Genomic DNA, 22,343 nt, shown 5'->3' with positions numbered 1-22,343 from the left:
GCTTCAGGCAGGTTGGTGCCAAAAGTGATCTAACTTATTGCCTTAAAATGATCTAAATTAAAACTTTTCCTCATATTTCTATTAGTTTCGAACGCTAATAATGGCAAAACTATTTTACTAAATCCGTAATTTTCAAAATAAACGGAAACAAATTGTCTTAGTTCTATGCTTTTCAAGACATACAGCATAGGAGATCCTTTATTTGAAAAACAGTTAAGTGTTCATAGCAAGAAGGGCATAAGGTTGTAAAAAACTAGCTCAATTTATGTTTGTTTAACCAATGCTAATGGAAAATTAGGTGTAAGAAAAAGACAAAAGAAAATGGTATATTAGCTACAGTAGATTGCTGTGTGTCTTAATATCCATTTGCAAACAAAAGTAATGCACAGATTCCACTGAACAAAGTGTAGAGTACTTTGCCCAATAGGATGAATGCTTATTAACCCATTACCTGAATATTCTTCACCCAAATCTAATATTTAAGAAAAAAAGTAAAATCAGTATAATTTTAGAATTTTATTGCTTCAATAAAAGAGTAATGTAGAAACAAAAGATTATATAACAGAATATTTTAAAGGGAGCATTATCATCATTGTCATCAGTATAAGCAGGAAATTACTCCCTAGAACAATGAACAACTTGCTTTTAAGCCAAAAATGGGGACAAAAATATCTCAAGAAAAAACAATATTCAAAAGCTGTAATGAAAATAAAGATCCGATTAATGAAGAACTAACAAGCACCACTTTTGTCATTTCTGCTTCATAACATTCATTGAAGGTGGTGCTGAAGAAAGCCTTCTAGCCACAATTGCACAAGGTATAACTGATTTTTGTTAAAATTTATTTTCCTGTCAGTTTTTTTTTTTAATTTTGTATTTTTTTTTCCAGTTTTTTTTTTTCAGTTTTCATATAAAAATTCATAAGACACCGGTTTTATATATATATTTATATAACAAGAACCTATAAAAAATACGTTGTATAGAGAGCTGCATCAGTATTTTTCAGTGAAGTCATTAAGGTGTTTCCCTTTCTTTCATTGCAATTTTACTGAAATTTTTAACAGGTGCTCACAATTTTTATTTTTATTTTGCTAAGGCAATTTATTATTATTTATAATTATGTTTGTGTGCATGCATGTCAGTATGAATTAATTCTCAAACAATTATACTGGCTAAGCTTATTTTAACAAGAGAAAAAAATTATACTGGCTAAGCTTATTTAAGAAAATGATAGATTTATTCATGGCAAAAAAAAAAAAAAAATTAATACTACTAATGGTTTCTCATATTGGCACAAGACTGGTAAACTGTGAAGGGCATCAGGAGCAGAACAAGTAAAGGAAATCAACTGCTATTCATAGCTAGTACTTAAGTTCATTGATTTAGGATGTTTGAAACTATAAGATATAGAGCTAGGATGAGAGAGTATATCATTCACACCAGTCTCAAGATCATTAGTAGTAGTGTAAGTGAATAAGCTTTCAAACAGGATTCAAAACTGGTTACCTGTTCATCAGAGGGAGTTTAATCTCCTGCTCTACATTACTCACAATATTAACAGTAAAATAAATACTATTACGATGTTCCAAAAGAATTTCAATAAATATTTCATACTAATTTATTTGTAATCTGACATGCAAACAGATGTTAAATAATTAAATAGTAATATTTCTAATTTTAATCCATTTATAAATTATTAAGAAAAAAGCGTAACCTCCCAAACAGAGTTTGAGACAGCTTCAATTTTTTTTTTTTTGTCAAATAAATTCAATTTGTTTTTAAAAGAAATATGCATGATCAATGAGCAGAAAATATACGCAGACATTGTGATGCAAATTAGCTAAATATAAAACAACACAAAAAGCAGTAAGAAAATACTATTCCTTGTTAATCTTTTTCCATTTTAATTGCCAATAAGACTCTCACAGTTTCACATTATTATTAATATTATTATTATTATTATAATGCTATACTGGATAACAAGAACAAAAACAATGAGTAATTTCAGTGAGCAGTCTAAAATAAGATATCAAAGTAAATATAGGAACAATGTGGCTTTACACTATACAAGGATGGGGAGGAAAGAGAATCAGAAAAGAGAGGAAAAGAAATGTTACCCACGACATTAAGGGTAAGGTAACATTTAATTGAATATGGCAAGAAGGGAAAGAAAAAGATATTTAACTGGAAATGGAAAACTGTCAGCATTTCTAGAGACTGGAGACATAAATTTTGTTAATAAGATCTCCAAGAACAGCAGCATTTTCTCCCAGGATGAAAGATTCGTGGTTGCCTTCCATCACATCAACAGACAGGTCTCCGGAACACACCTACATAAAAAGAGGAAGAAATGTGACCAAATTAAAAATACAAAAATGTTTTTATATAAATGCATACATGGGTGTGTAAACATGCACACAGCACAACTAAATAGTTATCAGCAGTTAGAAGAGACAATATCTATAGCATCTGCAGTTCTCACCAGCTATTTCTAGCAGCCCTGTTTTCTATGCCAGGGAGGAGTGGAAAACCTTTTGCAGAATATACGACATAGATACAGATGTGGCTGTGTGGTAAGAAGCTTGCTACCCAACCACATGGTCCCACACACACACACACACACACACACACACACACACACACACACACAAAGTAGGAGATTGAGTGAGAGAGTGTGTGTGTGTGTCATCACCACTTGACAACCAGTGTTGGTGTGTTTACCTAACTTAGTGGATAGGTAACAGGGACCAACAGAATAAGTACGGGGTTTTGAAAACACAGAAAGAAGTCCTGGGGGTCCACTTGTTCAACTTAGGGGGAAAAAACCTCAAGGCAGTGCTCCAGCATGGCCACAGTCAAACACACATGGGTATGCCTACAAAGTCAGAAATCAGTACAACTCCCATGGCTTTCAGAAACATTTTTTCACAATCAGAGTTACTGAAGCATGAGACAAACTACCTGCTCAGTTGTTAGTTGCCGAGTCATTGCATCCTTTAAAACGTCCATGCTTCCTGAAATTCACCAACACTACACCTGATATCCTCACTCCATACTCATGCACTGTTCACTTTCCTGACTTTTGTACATAATTCTATGTACAGTATATGCACCTTTGATGAGTTGTGGTTCACCTCAGCATTACACACAATTTCATTATCATTATATTATTATATATACACATGCATACACACACACACACACACCACACACACACACGCACGCACGCATTCTTTTATTTATTTCATTCATTTGACTGTAGCCATGCTGAAGCATCACCTTTAGTCGAGCAAATCAACCACAAGACTTATTCTTTGTAAGCCTAGTACTTATCCTAACGATCTCTTTTGCTAAACTGATAAGTTATGAAGATGTAAACACACCAGCATCGGCTGTCAAGCGATGTTGGGGGGACAAACACAGACACACTATAAATATATATATATATATATATATATATATATATATATATATATATTTCTCCATGCCGGTGGCATGTAAAAAGCACCATCTGATTGTGGCTGTTGCCAGCCTCGCCTGGCCCACGTGCCGGTGGCACGTAAAAAGCACCATCCGACCATGGCCGTTTGCCAGCCCCCGTCTGGCACCTGTGCCAGTGGCACGTAAAACACACCCACTACACTCACGGAGTGATTGGCATTAGGAAGGGCATCCAGCCGTAGAAACATTGCCAGATCAGACTGGGCCTGGTGCAGCCTTCTGGCTTCCCAGACCCCAGTTGAACCGTCCAACCCATGCTAGCATGGAAAGCAGATGCTAAATGATGACGATGATATATATATATATATATATATATATATATATATCTCCCACCGACAGGCTTCTTTCAGTGCTTCGGTTGGCCCGAAGCTATAGAAGACACTTGCCCAAGGTGCCACACATTGGGACTGAACACAGAACCATGTGGTTGGTAAACAAGTTACTTACCAAACACACTCCTAGGCTTAAATACACCTGCATACATATGTACACACACACACACACACACACACAACGGGCTTCTTTCAGTTTCTGTCTACCAAATCCACTCACAAGGCTTTGATCAGCTCAAGGCTATTGCAGAAGACACTTTACCAAGGTGTCATGCAGTAGGATTGAACCTGAAACCATGTAGTTGGAAAAAAAGCTTCTGACCACACAGCCACACCTGCACAGATGTAAGAGGCTGAATTTGGTCAGTTTAAACATAAAACATGTAGAATATTTGAGCCTCATAAGACCAGTTTAAATGCTAAAGTTAAATCCCAACAGCCCTTCTCCAAAAAGGTCATTTTCAAACACTGCACACACTCCTTAGTTAAAATGTTTTTCTTACGGCCTTCACTCCATAATCATTTCCAAGTCTTGTAAACTCATGAGTTGTGTCCTTTGCTCTGTAAAGCTTCACGCTGGTGTTGATCTTACAGCTGGGCTTGTAGGCTTCAGCAATCAAGAGAAGCTGATGGAAAACATTGGCAGCAAATATCATCTCATCCCTGTGCTTTACTAAGGGATTGTGCAACAGGATCAAGTCAACTATTTTCTTTGCCCGTTCTTCGAAGTTGTTCAATACAACTAAGTGGTCAATCAGCTGAAAACCAGAAAAAATAAACAATTAGTCTAAATATTATAACCCTTCAGCAGTCAGATTACTTTGTCAAATGTAATGTTATTTATTTACATTGTTTCAAATTTATTATGTATCATCTCATAGCTTCAAGATTTCAATGAGACGATCATTTATTTTTAAAATGACATTGTAGGGTAGGTATGAGAGGCCAAATCCAGCCATTTTGAGCATACAACACAGACTATTTGGACCAGATACAACTGGTTTAAATGCTGAATGATTAATATGGAATTAGGAGACAAGAAATTCAGGACAGTTAAAGAAAGGACTCAGTCAAAACTTTAGATTTCTCTTACTATAGAATATTCAAAAGGAAGAGATGAAAGAAGAAACAGACTGTCAGGGAATTAAAAATCATTCAAAATATAATTTCAACTAGTGTAGAAGTGTCCAAGGAGTCAGTCTATTTCAACAATCAGTACTTTCATCCTATTTCAGATAAGGTAGCAGGGAGCTAAATAAATCTCAGAATAATTTCATTTAGTTCTTAAAATATCTCAAAACTAAGCAAGTTATCTTCTCAATAAGCAACTCTAGTAAAATTCAAACTGAGTATATATGATCCGTTTCTCAGACTCACAATGGCTATATTAATAATGGCTTCAAATTTTCACACAAGATCATCAATATTAAGGGAGAGAGGGAGATCAGTTAATTACATCTAGTTTGAAGCCATTATACCATTTAAACTCCTATTGCAACACTGACTTTCATTGAATCAACAACCACCACTTCACTTTAAGACATGGCCATTTAATTTCTAGACACTTTTGCCAGTAAATTTTAAATACTTTAGTTTGATAAAGAATTTTAAAAGGATCTTACTGTTTGATAAGGAACTTCTATAAATTGTCTAGAGAAAGCCACCATAGCTTGTGATTCTAAGAGGTTCAGCTGAGATGTTTTCACTCTGTGGCTGAAGGTATGAGCAGCAACATAGTTATGGGAACCATCAAGAAGCACTAAGTTTTCTACTTTTTCTTTTGAAGCTTCAATCTGTATAACAATCTCTGTTGCTAGACCAGCACCAAAAGAATAACCACCAATTCGGTAAGGTCCTTTCGGTTGAACTTCATAAATTTTCTGAAAATAGAAATCACAACAACTGGTTAACAAAGCAGTATTCAAAATTATATGAAAAAAAACAAGAGTTTAACGTTAGATTTCAATTTAAAAGAAAAGGGAGATAATGAGGTATTACAAGCAAACTTTCGTTCACCAACTCAACTGTATTTCCCATTTCTAATGCTACTGCAACAATTTGTAGCTCCTTGAAGTTTAACTGTAAAACCTACTGCTTCTTCAACAATATACACATTCTAAATAATCACTATCCTAGTCTTATGGTGGAGGAAAAAAAGGAACAATTTAATCTAGAAAAATAAAAACTTAAGATTCAGCAAACTCTTGTACTTGCTCCTCTTTCATAAATAGTAATTCAAAAGACAATAGCAATAATTGAATATTAATGATGACAACTTTACTTTTATTTATTTTTTTTTTTCTATTCAATGAAATTGAATTTTTAATACAATATATCTTTGAGAAAGCCCATCAGAGGTATATACATTAAGGTATCATATATGTAATAGAGTTGAAAAATTCAATACATTATTTGTGCAGTCAGTCAGTAAGCAAAAACTTGGGCGTTTACAAAGTGAAGCAAAGATAACTCCAATAAAATCAAATATTTGAAATGTTGGGGAAAATAAAGACAATGTAGCAAGAAATGAATCTTGTCTGTTACATGAATAATTCACCAATTGCTGACAGTTGAATCAATGGTTTTGATTAGTTATCTCCCTTGTTCGCTTTTCGTATTTTTATTTTTAACATCTCCAGCTCTGACTGTGGATGTAATATCTATTTAAGTTTACAATTTTCAGTACATCAGACCCTATCATATGTGAATTCATACCAAAGAAGCTTTTTCTTTTTAATTACAATAAACATCGGAATGAAAAATTTGTTTTTGAAAGAAGCTGTTACAACTTTATATGTTTATAAAATGTATCAAGAGTAACGTATGGTTGAACTATTTTGGGCTACAGTTCTCTTGTAAACACGAACGCCCTCAAAATGAAGTGTTAGTCTTTAGCAGCAATAAACTTTATCATTTATTAGGACGATAAGTGAAACAATAAAATCAGACCTAAATTTGAAATGATGTCAAGATTTTTTTTTCTCTCTCTCTCTCTCTCTCTCTCTCTCTCTCTAATCAAAATGGAAACTGTAAATGTCAAACAGCAAAATATGACAAATTACAGAAATTAGCTCTTTCCCCATTATAGAGGAAAGCAAATAAATATTCATTCAAATTTTCATTGCCTTTTAATTGCAGAAAGTAGTTTTATATATAAATCCATTTTTATGCTGAGGAATGTTATGTTTGAAACTGGTGTTTTGTTTTTTTTTTTTGTTTTTTTTTTTTTGTGATGAGTTGAGTTTGAGGCAATATGACTCATGGAAAATACAATTTCTATTTTTAGGGGCTGCTGAAAAGTACCTGGCTTTGGGTGAAAAAAAAAAATACAAGAGGATCAGTTAATTATAATTTTATTCAAAATATTCCCCTCTCAGAATCAAACACTTGTTGCAGCAGTCTTTCAGTTTTTATAAACCCTGTAAAAGAACTCAGAAGATTGGGCTTCCAACCTTCAAGCCAGGAACTTTTCAGCACCCTTAACAGGTGTTCCAGTTGATACGATCAACCAAACAGCCTGCTCATGACTGGAATAACCAAGAAATATAATTTCACAGTTAAAAGGTTAGCATTAGATTCAAGATATATGTATGTAGTACCATAAGAAAATTGTTAAATTTACCAATGCTGTATGAAACTAATCAAAAAGTTACCTGTAGGTAATAGGAAGCTAATGATTCAATGGACTCTAGAGGTGTTGTGGCAGTACACTGAAGACCATACACAGGAATTTTAAGATATGATGCAAGAACCTTAAGACAATGAGCAGAACCTGGAAGAGAAATACCATTATGAAAATACAGTTTTGTAAAATGTCAACAGGAGTTTTTTTTTATGTCATACACTGTTCTAAATTAAATTTGTGGCTATATGGTTAAGAAATTTAATTCTCAACCTCATGGTTTCAGGTTCAGTTCAGTCCTACTGTGTGGCACCTTGATAAATGTATTCTACTGATACCATGTGCCAACCAATACCTTGCAATGCGTATGATAGGCTTCCATACAATTTCCATTTACCAATTCCACTCACAAGTCAATTTTCAATCCAGAAAACAACCTATGTACCATACAAAAGGAAATGCATCCAAAACCACACAGTTATCAAGTAAAAAATATCTAGAAACACAGTCAGGGTTGATTGAGCCAATAAAGTTAATTAATATAATTTTCTAATGCACGTGGCACGTAAGCGAACCATCCGATCGTGGCCGTTGCCAGCCTCGTCTGGCCCCCGTGCCGGTGGCACATAAAAAGCAGCCACTACACTCATGGAGTGGTTGGCATTAGGAAGGGCATCCAGCCGTAGAAACATTGCCAGATCAGACTGGGCCTGGTGCAGCCTTCTGGCTTCCCAGATCCCAGTTGAACCGTCCAACCCATGCTAGCATGGAAAGCGGACGCTAAATGATGATGATGAAAATGATGATGACATCATTTTCAAATTTACAAGGCTTCCAATTATTACCTATAATTTGAATTTACTTTGTAATACGGGAGGAAAAAGAAGCATTTGCTTGGAAATTACCTATTGAAGTGTGATCAAATTCTGCTTAAGTAAATTAGCAAAGAGTTAGGGAGATCATTCAAATATGTTCATTTTATATCTTCCTTCAAACATTGATAAATTATATATGCTTTATATATGTGTACTTACAAGCAACCAAAAACAACAAAAAACCTATGTTGAACACAATACTTCTTTGAAGTTTTAAGCCACAATTCATATTTTATTCTTGCTAAATATTAGTTAATAAACCAACACCAGTTGTCAAGCAGTGGGTGGGGTGGAGGCAAACACAAAGACGACAGGCTTCTTTCAGTTTTCGTCAACCAAGGCTTTGGTCGACCCAAGTTGCTCAAGGTGTCATGCAGTAGGAGCAAGCCCAAAATCGTGTGGCTGCAATGTTAACTTCTGATTTTACCTCTACTTGTGATTAGAAGTTTTGCAACAAAAATTCCAAATTTATGTAAGAACCTTTTGCTCTGTTCCAAAAACCACTTTAATATATACTAGCTTAAAAGCCACACTGCGTGGACTTTAAGTTAGCTCCTGCAGAGTACTAATTGGGCTTGCAGCCCAAAACAAAAGAGCAATAATAATACAGCATTTACCAAATGGTATATTACTTTAAATTCACTTTAAATGAAGTTTTGGAGTTCTTTTAAAATTTGAATTTTCAACTGTTAACATAACTTCTCATCAAAACCTGATCTCAATGCTGAATGTTCAAGAACCAAATGAAAGGCAGATTTTCAATCCCAGGATCATCCAGATTCCAAAAAGGCATAATATGTCTATGTACAGCAAACTTAGACTAAGATACAAGGGTCCCAAATGGACAGAGAGACAGAATTGTGTGTTTATTATTATAGATTAAGAAACAAGTTGTTTTACAAAATCAGTCAAAATACACAATTATTTCTGAATCCAATGGTCTCACAGGAATATGGTAACAAAAAGGTTAAATCAACATAGTTAACAGGAAACAGATGAAGACAATGATCAAAATAGAAATTCATTTTACTGACCTTCAAGGGGATGAATAATGAAGAAAGGCCGTTCATCAGATTTGACTGAATTGAGTGAAATAATATTTTGTAAAGGAATGATTTGGTTGAGGTTATAAAGAGTTATGCCATTGGTAAGAAGAGGCTGTTGGAATGATGGTGATGGTGACTGGGAGCCACAGCCACTTATTTCTTGAATCTTTTTCATTGTCAACTGTCGAATTTCTCGTGTAGATAAGTTAAGATCATAATCTCTTTCTAGTAGTTGTTTAATCTCCACTCCCATCAGTGAATCTAGACCAAGGTCTGCTAATGTTGTTGTAGACTTGATCATGCTCAGATCTTTGATACCTACAGGTAAAAAATAATTTTGTATAGGAATTTTTCATGAGAACTTGTATAATTAAGCAGTTTGACAAATTTCCAGTTAGTAAACAGTTGTTAAGCACTGCAATAAAAATATTAGCAAAGTATCCATTCAGATAAGTGACTGCTTAATTACCAATTAATAAAGTTTTGGCATTTTAATATTTACCATTAATCAAATTTTTGTTTTTCTTTGTTTAGCCTAAAAAAAAAGTGATCAGTCAAGCAAATTGATCCAGATATTTTGGTTGTTATAAAATAATTAGAGCAAACTGACAATGATTGGCATTAGGAAGACATCCAGCCATAGAAACTATGAAAGACATCGGAGCACAATGCAATCCTCATTAGACCCTTCAAATCATCCAACACAAAGAGAAAAGAAAAAGCTTTCAGGATACTTACCAAGAATATTTTTGACAGATTCCACGAAGTTTGCTTTACTGTCTCCTTGGGAATCATTTGAAACATTTCTTTCAGCAAGAACATAACTGGAAACAACTGGATGCGATTGATTGAGGAATTTCTCAAGAACTGTGAAACAAGAGTTTAACCGCTGAGGCAAAGTACCTCCAATTACAGTATCATTGTCTCCCATAGAAGAAATTACGATTCCTACATCACCAATAGCTCCCCACTGGATGGCCAAACCTACAAAACAAAGAGAAAAACAAAACATTTCACTTCTGCAACTGAAAAGTTTTAAATGAGCTGGACTTGTCTAACCCTTTTTGATACCAACCCACCTGAGACAGCCCCAGAGTCTATGATACAAACATCCGGTTTAAAAGTGATCTAAACTCAAATCTATCAAAATTCCATGTTAATGTTCCAAAGACCTGCTTCATGATGACAAAGTTATTTTATTAAATTCTTCATTGTTTTTAAAATTAAATGAAACAAAGGCAAGTATGCTTCAAAAGAAATATATTAACAAAAAAACTGTACTTAAAAAAATTATACAAGCCAAGAGACGAAACAACACAAGTAACAAAATATCTATTATCACACTGATTGTAAATGTAGAAAGGGCTGAGAGGTTAACAATTTCACTTCCGAATTATATAGTTTCAGGTTCAATCCCACATGGTACTATGGGCAAGTGTTTTCTATTATAGCGCTCAGCCAGACAAAAAAAAAAAAGAACCCCATATAGGTGAGTGTTTGGGTCTCCTTGCTTTGACATCATGTGATAGTTGTTAGTGCCACTATCATACAATGTCAATGATTTCCAATCTTCCACAAAAAGTGCTTGATAAAATAGATATCTTTCTTAGAAACAGGTGAGGTCTGGCAACAGGAAGGGCATCTAACCCAAGAAAATCTGCATCAACAAATTCCAACCAACCCATGCAAGAACAGAAAAGCAAAAGTTAAAATAATGAGAGGATGATTATAAATTCATAAGTTTGAGAACTGTAAACATACCTGGAAGATTGTCCATATGTCGTTTTTCACAGATTCTTTCCATAACAGAATTAGCAAAGCCATAATTGGATTGCCCCATATTTCCACGACCACAACTGACAGAGGAGAACACTACAAACCATTCTAAACTTGATTTGCAAAGTTCTCGTGATGCCTGATCCAAATGTTTGGTGCCTATCACTTTGGGAGCAAAAACTTTCTGATAACTTTCAATTGTTTGCTCTTCCATTAAAGAATCACTCAGAACCTGTAAATGAATATCCATATTTGTTATAAAATAAAATTAGATTGTAATACAAATACTATAGACAGCTTCTTCATTAATGTTATCAACAGCAGGGGCCCCCAACCACCAGTCCATGAACCAATACAGGGCCAAACAAATTTACATTTTATTTCTATTTTATCAACTATTGCAGTCTGTAAGATGTTTTTGCACTTCCTCCTACCAAAGGAGACAAGCACTTTCACCCACACACATGAAAACAAATGACAGTAACTTCTGCCGACCAAATTCAATCACAATGTTTTGGTTGGCCTGAAGCTATAGCAGAAGACACTTGCTCAAGGTGCCATGCATTGGAGCTGAACCCAAAACCATGTGATTGAGAAACAACATTCCAAACCACAAAGGCATACCTATGTATTATAAATGTAGTAATTAAATTAGATGTTAAGAACATGGTCCCCCTATTTGTGGGAATACTGTCTTGCACGAAACCGGTCCATCATTTAACATCCATTTTCCATGTTGGCACGAGTTGGATGGTTTGACTGAAAACTGGTAAGCTGGGGCGCCGCATCAGATTTCAATCTGAAATCCCGCCAAATCAGATTGGAACCTGGTGCAGCTCCTCAGCTTGCTTACCAGCTTTCAATCAAACCGTCCAACCCATGCCAGCATGGAAAACGGACATTAAATGATGGACTGGCTTCATGCAAGACAATTTTTCCACAGATGGAAGGAACATGTACATAACACCTAAATTGGTGCAAAAATGGTTGGGGATTGCTGATTTATAGCATTGATAAAATTGTTTTTATTTCATATTTACAAATTTCTTTTTAATAGATACATTCATAATTATACAAATACTTCAGATAAAATAAGATTTATTTATCTGAAGAGCAGCCATACCACAATGCACCAATTTCTACATCCAACAAAGAATAGCTAAAGCTTTCCAAAAAGGCAAACATTATCCCCATGACATCCTAGCAACTTTACTAAATTTGAGTACCAAAACCTAGAACCAAAGCAAAATAACTGCAAATGGCAAAGTTTGCAGCAAAAGGATTGCATTAGCACACACTGATCTTCCATCAGAGTATAATAATAATAATGAAATTATTGTATACAATGCTCAAGTGCACCACAACTTGTCAAAAGTGCATATAAAGCATATGCAGTAATGTACAAGTGTCTGGAAAGTGAACAGTGTATGAGTCAGATACATGCTCGCGTGTGTATGGAGGGGAGAAAATCAGGTGTAGTATTGAATCTCAAGAAGCATGGAAGTTTTGAAGGATGCAGTGCTCCGACAACTAACAACTGATGCTGGCAGTTTGTTCCATACTTCAGCAACTCTTAGCACGAAAAAATGTTTCCGAAAGTCATGGGAGCTGTGCTGTTTTATGACTTTGTAAACATGTCCACGAGTGTTAGACAGGTGGAGTTTGAAAAGGTGCTCAGAGTTATTGTTTGTAACAGGGTTAATAATTTTATAGGTGTCTGCCAAGTATATATCACCTAACTATACTGAGCTAGAAGACTCATCCATGATGAACATGTTAACAGACTGTAATCCTGCAATCATCTAAGTCTGGCCACACTAATAAACTGTGCAGACAGTAGGCTCAATTTTTACACATGGAAAATATATTAAAAAAATGTTTCAAAGGAGAGAACTTCCTATTTTCAGGCTCGATAAAGGACATATCAACACTGGCTTTAGAGGCGCTTAAAATATGAACTAGATTCCCCCCACCCTCCAAATCACTTTCATACTACTGTTTATCTTTCCAGCATGATATGAAACATTCTGTAATCCATTAGATCCAATACGCAATGAAAATATTTTCATATGAAAACTGGAACACAAATAGAGTTCCTTATACTCTATAAAACATTATTTTCCTATGCCAACCAGAGAAGAATATTGTACATTTATTGTGCCAAGTAAAGGCAAGTCTATACCTCACAAATGTGGTCATAAGACCGAAACGAGCACGGAGTTATCTCCCGTGCTTTCTGAAACCCAGTTGATTAAATAAGATCTTTCTCCTTCTCGGTTTAGTTATTTTAAGGGAGCTTTTTTTTTTTTTATGCTCTCTGCATTAAAGAAAAAAAATCAAAACAAAATTTCACAATTAACTCACCATTGCCAAATGGAAAATGCCTCCAACTGGTCCAATTTTATTAGCTTCTTTCATCAGCATTGAAGTCTCTTCTAACTTCACAATGTTCCTCACAGACACCTGCACGTTTATGCCTTTTTCCTTCCAAAGTCGCACTTTACGGGCTTGGTATCCAGTTTTAATACCAGAACGAGAGGTAAGTACTAGTTTATAAGCACCCCTTTCAATTAACCATTCAGCCAGCTCGAGTCCAAACCCACCCAAACCACCAGTGATAATATAACACTTATTAGGATTACACACAGTTTTTGAAATAGCTGGAACGCGCACCACAGTTGGATGACTGCCCTCAACTTCTGTTGCTTCATCTCTAATCTGAAATGATAAATGTAGATACTTTGGTGATGTGGAAAATTTCATTTAATTAAACCAACCACGAGTTTAAAACTAGTAAATTTTATAACTACTATAAATTTATTTTTGCTTTTATTTTCATGTTCAAGATGGAAACGTTTTGTTAGGAGTCACAAAAGTCCTCTTAAAATGGAAAAAGGTAGAAAAATGCAATTAATATGGAAACTGAATATTGCAGAAGCATACCGGGGAGGAAGAATGGTAGTCAAGCCCTGGCACAGGTGCCAGGCGAGGCTGGCAACGGCCACGATTGGTTGGTGCTTTTTACATGCCACCGGCACTGGTATCACAACTACAATTTCCATTGATTTTTGATCAATTTCGATCAGCACCAACCGACTACACTCACAGAGTGGTTGGCGTTGGGAAAGGAATCTAGCTGTAGAAACACTGCCTGATCAGACTGGACCTGGTGCAGCCTCCTGGATTCTCAGACCCCCGTCAAACCGTCCAACCCATGTTAGCATGGAAAGCGGACGTTAAACAATGATGATGATTTTAAAACAAAACACATGATGAATGGGCAGGAAGAAGCAGAAACAGGAGTTAGGTTTCATACACAATGCAGCTTAGACGTTCAGCAAAGTATACAGGCTCACATGTACGGTCACACACAATTTATAAACACACTTATAAAGAGACAATTTCCAGATACACTTGTATAGATGTGCTCATGCACATCTAGTGAGGGAGCTTTTCTTGCTTTACACTTCAAAGTGAAAATTCTGTAACAATTGATGGTGTAGAACATGGGGTTCACCAGATCATCTCTTTACAAGCCATTTTATGAACATCAAAACATTTTAGATTATATGGAATGCATAACCAGAATTACCATTATGCTTGAGCAAACATTATGTTTAATTTTTTACTTGTTTCAATCTTTGGACTGCAACCATGCAAGGGTACCATCTTGAAGAGTTTAGTTGAACAATTCACCTCCAGTATTTATTTTCAAGCCTTACATATATTCTATCATACTCTTTTTGATGAACTACTAAGTTACAAGGACATAAACCAACACAGGCTGCCACATAGTGGTTGGAGACAAATATATATTTCTTTACTACCCACAAGGGGCTAAACACAGAGGGGACAAACAAGGACAAATGGAGTAAGTCGATTACATCGACCCCAGTGCGTAACTGGTACTTAATTTATCGACCCTGAAAGGATGAAAGGCAAAGTCGACCTTGGCGGAATTTGCAGAGATTTGGTCGGCCTGGGGCTATAGTGGAAGACCCTTTGCACAAGGTGCTGTGAAGTGGAACTGAATCCAAGATCACCACAGCTGGAAAGCAACATTCTTACCACACAGCCATGCCTGGAACAGAAACTTTATCACTTTTTTTTCTTCCAAACTTTTGGGTGGGGCAGGGATTGCACTCAATGCAGGCAGCAACTGGGAATTTTATTTTCTAGAGTAAAATTGGTTTCTCTATATTACCAACATTACCATGAATATTTTTCATATATTAATTACTCATTAACTGATATTGAAACTAATATTCTTTTCTACTCTAAGCACAAGGTCTGAAATTTTGGGGGAGGGGCCCAATCAATTAGATTGATTCCAGTATGCAACTGGTACTTAACTTAACCCTGAAAGGACAAAAGGCAAAGTCGACCTCGGCAGAATTTGAACTCAGAATGTAAAGACAGAAGAAATACTGCTAAGCATTTCATCCGGCCTGCTGATATTTCTGCCAGATCACATTTAAAATATTGAATACTAACTTTATTGGTTACAGTAAGCTGGTATAGATTAAAAACACACACACACACACACACACACACTAAACTCAGTATTCATTGTGAAGTGGTTGGTGTTAGGAAAGGAATCCAGCCATAGAACCCATGGCAAAGGTTACATTGGGGTTCGATGCAGTCCATGCTAGCATGGAAAACAGACATTAAACAAAGATGGTGAACATCAGCCTGTTCAAATTACTCATGCCTGATATCCATGCATGATACAATGAATAGCTACAACAAAGTAAGACTAAGAGTGATACAAGTAAAAGAATTGAGGTCCAGGCTAACTCAAGATAATACAGGAAAATAGAGGCAATATGCAATAAAAAAGGTGAACTTGTTCATTCCATGAACATAAATCAATTATCATATACTTACTTTAATTAGAACTTTTCCAATGTGCTTGCCCTGAGCCATATATCGGAAAGCTGCTTCCACATCAGTTTTATCAAAGACTGTTGTTTTCAATGGCTTCACAGCCCCAGATTTAATTCCTTTTGCCAAAAGATTTGCTACTTTCTTCCAGTCTTTGTTTCCAGGTTCAAATAAGGCATCCAAAAGGATTCCATGGAAAGTAATATTCTTCAGAAATATTGACATACCTATAATTAAAAAAAAACAAAAAAAAAATGATTTGCTGTCTCTTTTATAGATTTTATTCATTCATCTATCTAATTATGTTACAGTTTGGCTGACTGAAAACAGTTAGGAATACAAATGCCCAATTCTATCTCATTATTATTATCATTACTATTTTCTCACACTGGCAGCCTGAGTTTTTGCTATTTCAAAGTGCGCCTGCCCTTCCCACCCCCACAACCTGTACCGGAAGTCTCTATCCTCTGACGGATATCTCTCCCATGAACACCTTCAAAGGCTTAATGTTCCTCCAACCCCTACTTAGGGTTTATCTCCTATGTAATGTGGTGATTATGTAGCACATAAAATGATGGTGTAGTGTATGCAGATTGAAGGCTATTGTATGTTTATGAGTTCTGTCAAACACGAGCTTTCTTTTCAGGTACAGCGCTGCTGTCCCCATCCCAAAGTCTCGAGGGCCCACACCTCCCACACCCTACCCACAGTAGACTGTATAACGCATGTGTGCAAACAGCCATGCTACATGGCAGTGAAACCTGGCTTGTGACTGCTGAGGACATGCATAAGCTTGCAAGGAATGAAGGTACTATGTTCCATTGAATGTGTAATATCAGAGTGCATACATGACAGAGAGTGTAAATGCCCTGAGAGAAAAGTTGGACATGAGCATCAGATGAGATGCGCAAGAGAGAGGACTGTGCTGATATGGTCATGTGTTGCGTATGGATGAGGACAGCTGTGAAAAAGTGTCACACCCTAGCAGTAGAGGGAACCTGTGGAAGAAGTAGACCCAGGAAGACCTGGGATGAGGTGGTGAAACATGACCTTCGAACGTTGGGCCTCACGAAGGCAATGACAAGTGACTGAAACCTTTGGAGATATGCTGTGCTTGAGAAGATCCGGCAAGCCAAGTGAGACTGTAACCATGGCCTATGCCAGTGCTGCAGAACCGGCCCATTTAAGAGTACCTTTCAATCACTGGGCAATAAACTGCGCTTGCAAAGACCTATTGAGGCAAGTCATTGTCGTGGCCGATAACAGTACTGCCTGATTGGCACCCTTGCCAGTGGCACATAAAAAGCACCATTCAAGCGTGGTCAATGCCAATGGTCCTGTGCTGGAGGCATGAAAAAAGCACCATTCAAACATGGTGTTGCTAATGCTACCTGACTGGCCCTTGTGCCAGTGACACGTAAAAAGCACCCACTACACTCTTGGAGTGGTTGGCATTAGGAAGGGTATCCAGCTGTAGAAACTTTGCCAGATCAGATTGGATCCTGGTTCAGCCATCTGGCTTGCCATCCCTCAGTCAAACTATCCAACCCATGCCAGCATGGAAAGCGGATGTTAATGACAATGATAATGATGATCCACATATTAAAAGGAACAAGGTTAAAACTATCCCAGTTTATGCCTGGTAAGTATTTTATTAGTCCCAGACGAATTTCTTTCATCCTATTGTTGCAGGTTTAGTCCAACAGCATGACACCTTAGGCATCTACTATGACCCTGGGCCTAACCTAAGGCTTCTGGGGAGATTAGGTAGATGGAAACTGAATGAAGCCATGTGTGTGTGTGTGTGTGTGTGTGTGTGTGTGTGTGTGTGTGTGTGTGTGTGTGTGTGTGTGTGTGTGTGTGTGTGTGTGTGTGTGTGTGTGTGTATTACTGTCTCCTTGCCTTGACATCACATGATAATTGTTAACATAATGCAGCAATGTCCTTTGTTTCCAATATTTTGTGGAAACATGTCTGGCCGGGGAAATATTACTTTACATGGAAACAAGGGTTGGTGACAGGAAGGGCCTCAAGCTGTAAAAAGCCTGCTGCAACAAATTTCCGTTTGATCAATGAAAAGTAGGGAAAAGGAGACATTAGAATGAAGACGACTGTTTCAAAAACAAATAAGTGAAAATTTCACATTCAGTTTTTCAAAAGAAATTGAGGTCATTTTCAAAACATAAATGAGCAAAAAATTATATACAAACCTAATGGTGTGTTCTTTGATAAATCAACTTTGCCAATCTCCAAAAAGCGTCCATGATTGGCCAACACTCTTAAACTTGCTTGGAGTTTTTCATCAGCAAGAGAATTGAGAACAACATCAACACCTCTACCATTGGTCACTCGCAGAATATCAACCTCGAAGGATGTATCTCGGGAATTACTGAAGTGCTTATCTTTCAGGAAAGGAAAGCGCTCTTGCAAATATTTCTTCTTCTCTTCGGTTCCTACAGTTGTATAAATTTCACATTCAAAGAAATGTGCCACAGAAATTGCAGCTTGGCCAACACCTCCACTGCCAGAATGAATAAGAATGGAGTCGCCTTTTTTAATTTGGCCTCTGACTACTAGAGCATAATATACTGTGGAATAAACAACAGGAACACTTGCTGCTTCCTCAAGGGTCCAGGAGTTAGGAATTTCCCACAAGAAATCCCTGTCAGCATCAACAGAGGTGGCTAATCCCTGCCGAGAATGAAAAAAAAACACAAATGGTTAAGACAGGGTTTAATATCCATAAGGACATGATATACTGGCCATACTTTAAACTTAAATAGGTTACTGAAATTATGCTAGTGAATTTGACACCGAGTGCCTGAGCAACTCAGGAAGAACAGGGTAATTTGAATTTGGCAAGAAAACCAAGAACTTGGTACTTTAATGTAGCCTTCACAGATATACCTCAAAGATTTACACATACACACACACACACACACACAGAGATTCTTTTTTTTTTTTTTTAAATCCTAAAAGATACATTAAGAGACACTTGCACAAGGTACAACAGGAGCTTGTAGCTGCAAAGCAAATCTAAATCCATGCAGTTATACCAGCACTCATCATGAGATAGAGATATGGACCACATATATACAAACATTTTAATGCATAAATTCCTAACAAATCAAAATCAGCTAATAAAAATCCTTATTTTGAACTGTGACTTTCTCTTAAAAAAAAAATAACTAAATAATATATCAAACCTTCAGCTACTCTCATTTCTAGGATACAAACTTCCTGTTTTAGAATGACCTAAATTTAGATATTCCCACAAAATTTGAAATTAATTTGTTTCAAACACCAGCTTAATAATGACTAAGCTATTTTACTAAATTCTTACTTTTGAAACTAATAGAAACAAATCATATTCGCTTGATTTTGTCTTGAACTGAATTCAGGTAAAACTGAAGTAAAAATATTGAAGATAGTATAAACATATCAAATATAGTTTACCTTGGCAGACAACAATCCCATGATCCTTTTGCCCTGTGGGCTCTTTCCAGAAAATTCAATCCCCAAAAGGCAATCTTGGTCAGCCAAATTTCCAGGAATAGCATCTGGCGGCAACTTGCCAGAAGCTAGCATAATATCTCTGAAGTTGAGTGAAGCATAATAAACTGTACAAAGTTGCTTGTTTGGAGACAGTTTTGTGTTAAAGTACTTCAGTGAGGATTCAATCCATCGAAGGCTTGACAAGTCACCACGAGTCATAACGTTTATGTATGCATGATTTGATTCTGAAATTTGTGCCAAACCTGGATATAGAAAAAAAAAAAATAAAAACTAAGCTTCTGAGAGCAGCTCAATTCAAAATAATATGAATAAATAAGCATTACATTTGATAGTCATCTGAATGCAGAAGGGTTAATATAGAATTTAACATTAAGAAACAAAAGTTTATTTATAAATTTTACGCTAAGTTACCTAGAAATTCATTTCCAAAGGGAAAAAAAATTTGATCCAACTCATGATGAGATCATTAAAAAGGGTAAAGATCCCTTTCGGTCATGAATGACCATGGGATTGCACCCAGAACGTTCATTTCCGAGGCACAAATCTGGGCAAGGTTGTTTATGGAAGACCAGCATCACCCATGCATACCAACCTCCCCTCTCTACACCACCAATGTTATCCAAGGGAAAGGGCAAGTTAGCTTGGTACCAGTGACATCACAACTCATTTCTACAGGTGAGTGAACTGGAGCAACATGAAATAAAGTGTCTTGCTCAAGAACAATACAGCCCATTCTGGAAATCGAACTCACCACCTCATGATTCCGAGCCCAACACTCTAACCACTGAGCCATGTGCCTTCACTTGAGAACACTAATTTTTTTCTTTATCTTACATAAGAACATAAGTAATGTAAGATAAAAAAATAATAATTATCAATTAAAACTATTTAGATTCATCTTTTAACATCCGTCTTCCATGCTGGCAATTTTTTTTTTTATTGTCATTTTACATGCACTTTCCATGCAAGTCAAATCGCACGCATATTCCATGCATGCATGGGTTGGACCCCTCCAATGAAGACCAGTCCCCAAAGACTAAATTATCATACATATCATTTGGCTTGGTTTATCTGGCTGGATGCCCTTCCTAGCATCAACCACTTTACTGTAGTGGGAGCATTTTCACATGGCACAAACACTGGAGTGGTTGAATAATCATTGGCAGGACAGGACCAGAAAGACCTTATAACCCTTTCTCTGCTCATTTAGAGAGCAACAGTACAGTAGGAACAGTGGATGGGTGAGGGAGGGGTGTCTTCTACACAGTAAATGCACATTTAGAAAGTGAACAATGAAGACAGAAATTTCATATTCATGACAATGGCAGAGTTGTAAAATGTAAATTGTTCTCCATGAAATTTTCTACATGACAAAACAGTGAATGGCTTTCTTACAGGTTCAAATATGGGATCTTTTCAGTTTGAACAGCAGATTTTAACATAATTTCTAGGTAACTAAAAAATTTTTAACTTCGTATACTGGTAGAATGTGTTTATAAAACATCTTTTTCTCTTGGCTTTATTGAGAAAATTCTATAGTTTGTAAGATATTTGTTGTTTTTTTTTCCTTCAATTTCTGCAATTTCAACCAATCAATGACGTCCATTGAGGTAAAAAAAACATTCTGTGCCGTATGAATATGTCCCTCGTTTAAGAAACAGATTGGGTTTATTTACATTTGTGAAGGAAAAAAGATACCCTTCCCTCCATCCCTAACCCTAAAACAGATTGAAATGCAATAGATCAATACTAGGGTCCGCTAGAAAAAAATGCCGTTCAAACCGAAAAGACCCCAAATATGCTCTAAGCATATTTGAACTGGTATTAACCATGTATTTATAAATGATAAGTTCTATTAAAGAACTCTTGTGATGTTTAGTCCTGATCAAGCTGACTTAAGTACACTAGCTATGACTTTTTTTTTTGCAACAGTTAACATTTTTCAATGTGTCTATTGTCTAAGGCAGTAGAATGCATTTGATAGTAATTTGGATGTTATTTCTAGCAGTTCCCATATATTTTCTCTAGTCATGATTCTTCACTTGCCAAGAAACATAGCATATAAAATATGCCGCTCCTATAAATCTTGCAAATATTCACAATTACAAAATTAATTAATATCATATAATCATTAAAGAGAAATTTTTTTCTTTTAAAAGTTAGCTTTTTTTACCAGAGAGGAAAGGTAAATGTCTCATAGATCCCCATTGACCATCTCTGAAAACATTCATCAAAAGATCTGTTGATTGGAGTTTCTCGAAAAGGTCATCAGTCAGATGAAGTTGAGTACCAGCCAGAGAAGCATTAAATATACACCTAGACGAAAAAAAAAAAATGAATACCAAATAATGAAAATTTAAAAGAAATAGATTTCATAGCTAAACCATCAAAAAGTTTATACAATATATTTAGCAAATATTTTAAACAGTGATGCAGTTGGCATTAGGAAGGTCATCCAGCAATAGAAACCATGCCAAGTCAGACTGGAGTCTGGTGCAGCCCCTCAGCTTACCAGCTCTGGTCAAACAGTCCAACCCATGCCAGCATGAGCAACGAATGTTAAATGATTATGATGGTGATGTTAGATCATCCTCACTTAATGTCTGCCTCCCATGCTGGCATGGGTTGGATGGTTTGACAGGAGCTGGCCAGGCAGCTGTTTTGACAAGGTCTTTACAGCTGGATGCTCTTCCTAACACCAACCACCCATAAGAGTGGACTGAGTGTGTTTTATATGGCACAAGCACAAATGTATTTATTAAAGTGCTTAAGTGAATTTTACATAGAC

General features: G+C 36.2%; 1 protein-coding gene across 3 annotated transcripts in view; it reads right to left on the bottom strand.

Annotated features, from left to right (window-relative positions):
- Window positions 1-503: 503 nt before the first annotated feature.
- Window positions 504-22,343, bottom strand: part of LOC115218869 (fatty acid synthase) — an 80,607-nt gene continuing 58,767 nt past the window's right edge. For 2 of the 3 annotated variants that reach the window (XM_029788840.2, XM_029788849.2), the window contains exons 17-28: window positions 21,729-21,871; window positions 19,496-19,797; window positions 18,250-18,730; window positions 16,043-16,266; window positions 13,517-13,870; window positions 11,138-11,384; window positions 10,115-10,360; window positions 9,365-9,694; window positions 7,487-7,605; window positions 5,456-5,713; window positions 4,337-4,591; window positions 504-2,330 (exon numbers count right to left, since the gene is read on the bottom strand). In XM_029788840.2, coding sequence (XP_029644700.1) covers window positions 2,211-2,330; window positions 4,337-4,591; window positions 5,456-5,713; window positions 7,487-7,605; window positions 9,365-9,694; window positions 10,115-10,360; window positions 11,138-11,384; window positions 13,517-13,870; window positions 16,043-16,266; window positions 18,250-18,730; window positions 19,496-19,797; window positions 21,729-21,871 — 3,079 coding nt within the window. In that variant the 3' untranslated portion in view covers window positions 504-2,210. Of the gene's footprint in view, window positions 2,331-4,336; window positions 4,592-5,455; window positions 5,714-7,486; window positions 7,606-9,364; window positions 9,695-9,934; window positions 10,023-10,081; window positions 10,361-11,137; window positions 11,385-13,516; window positions 13,871-16,042; window positions 16,267-18,249; window positions 18,731-19,495; window positions 19,798-21,728; window positions 21,872-22,343 lie in introns of those variants that run through there. The other variant, XM_036503154.1, reaches the window with a different exon arrangement.

This window comes from Octopus sinensis, linkage group LG1, assembly GCF_006345805.1.
Source record: "Octopus sinensis linkage group LG1, ASM634580v1, whole genome shotgun sequence".
NCBI lineage: Eukaryota > Metazoa > Mollusca > Cephalopoda > Octopoda > Octopodidae > Octopus > Octopus sinensis.
This window is presented reverse-complemented; position numbering and strand designations above follow the sequence as displayed.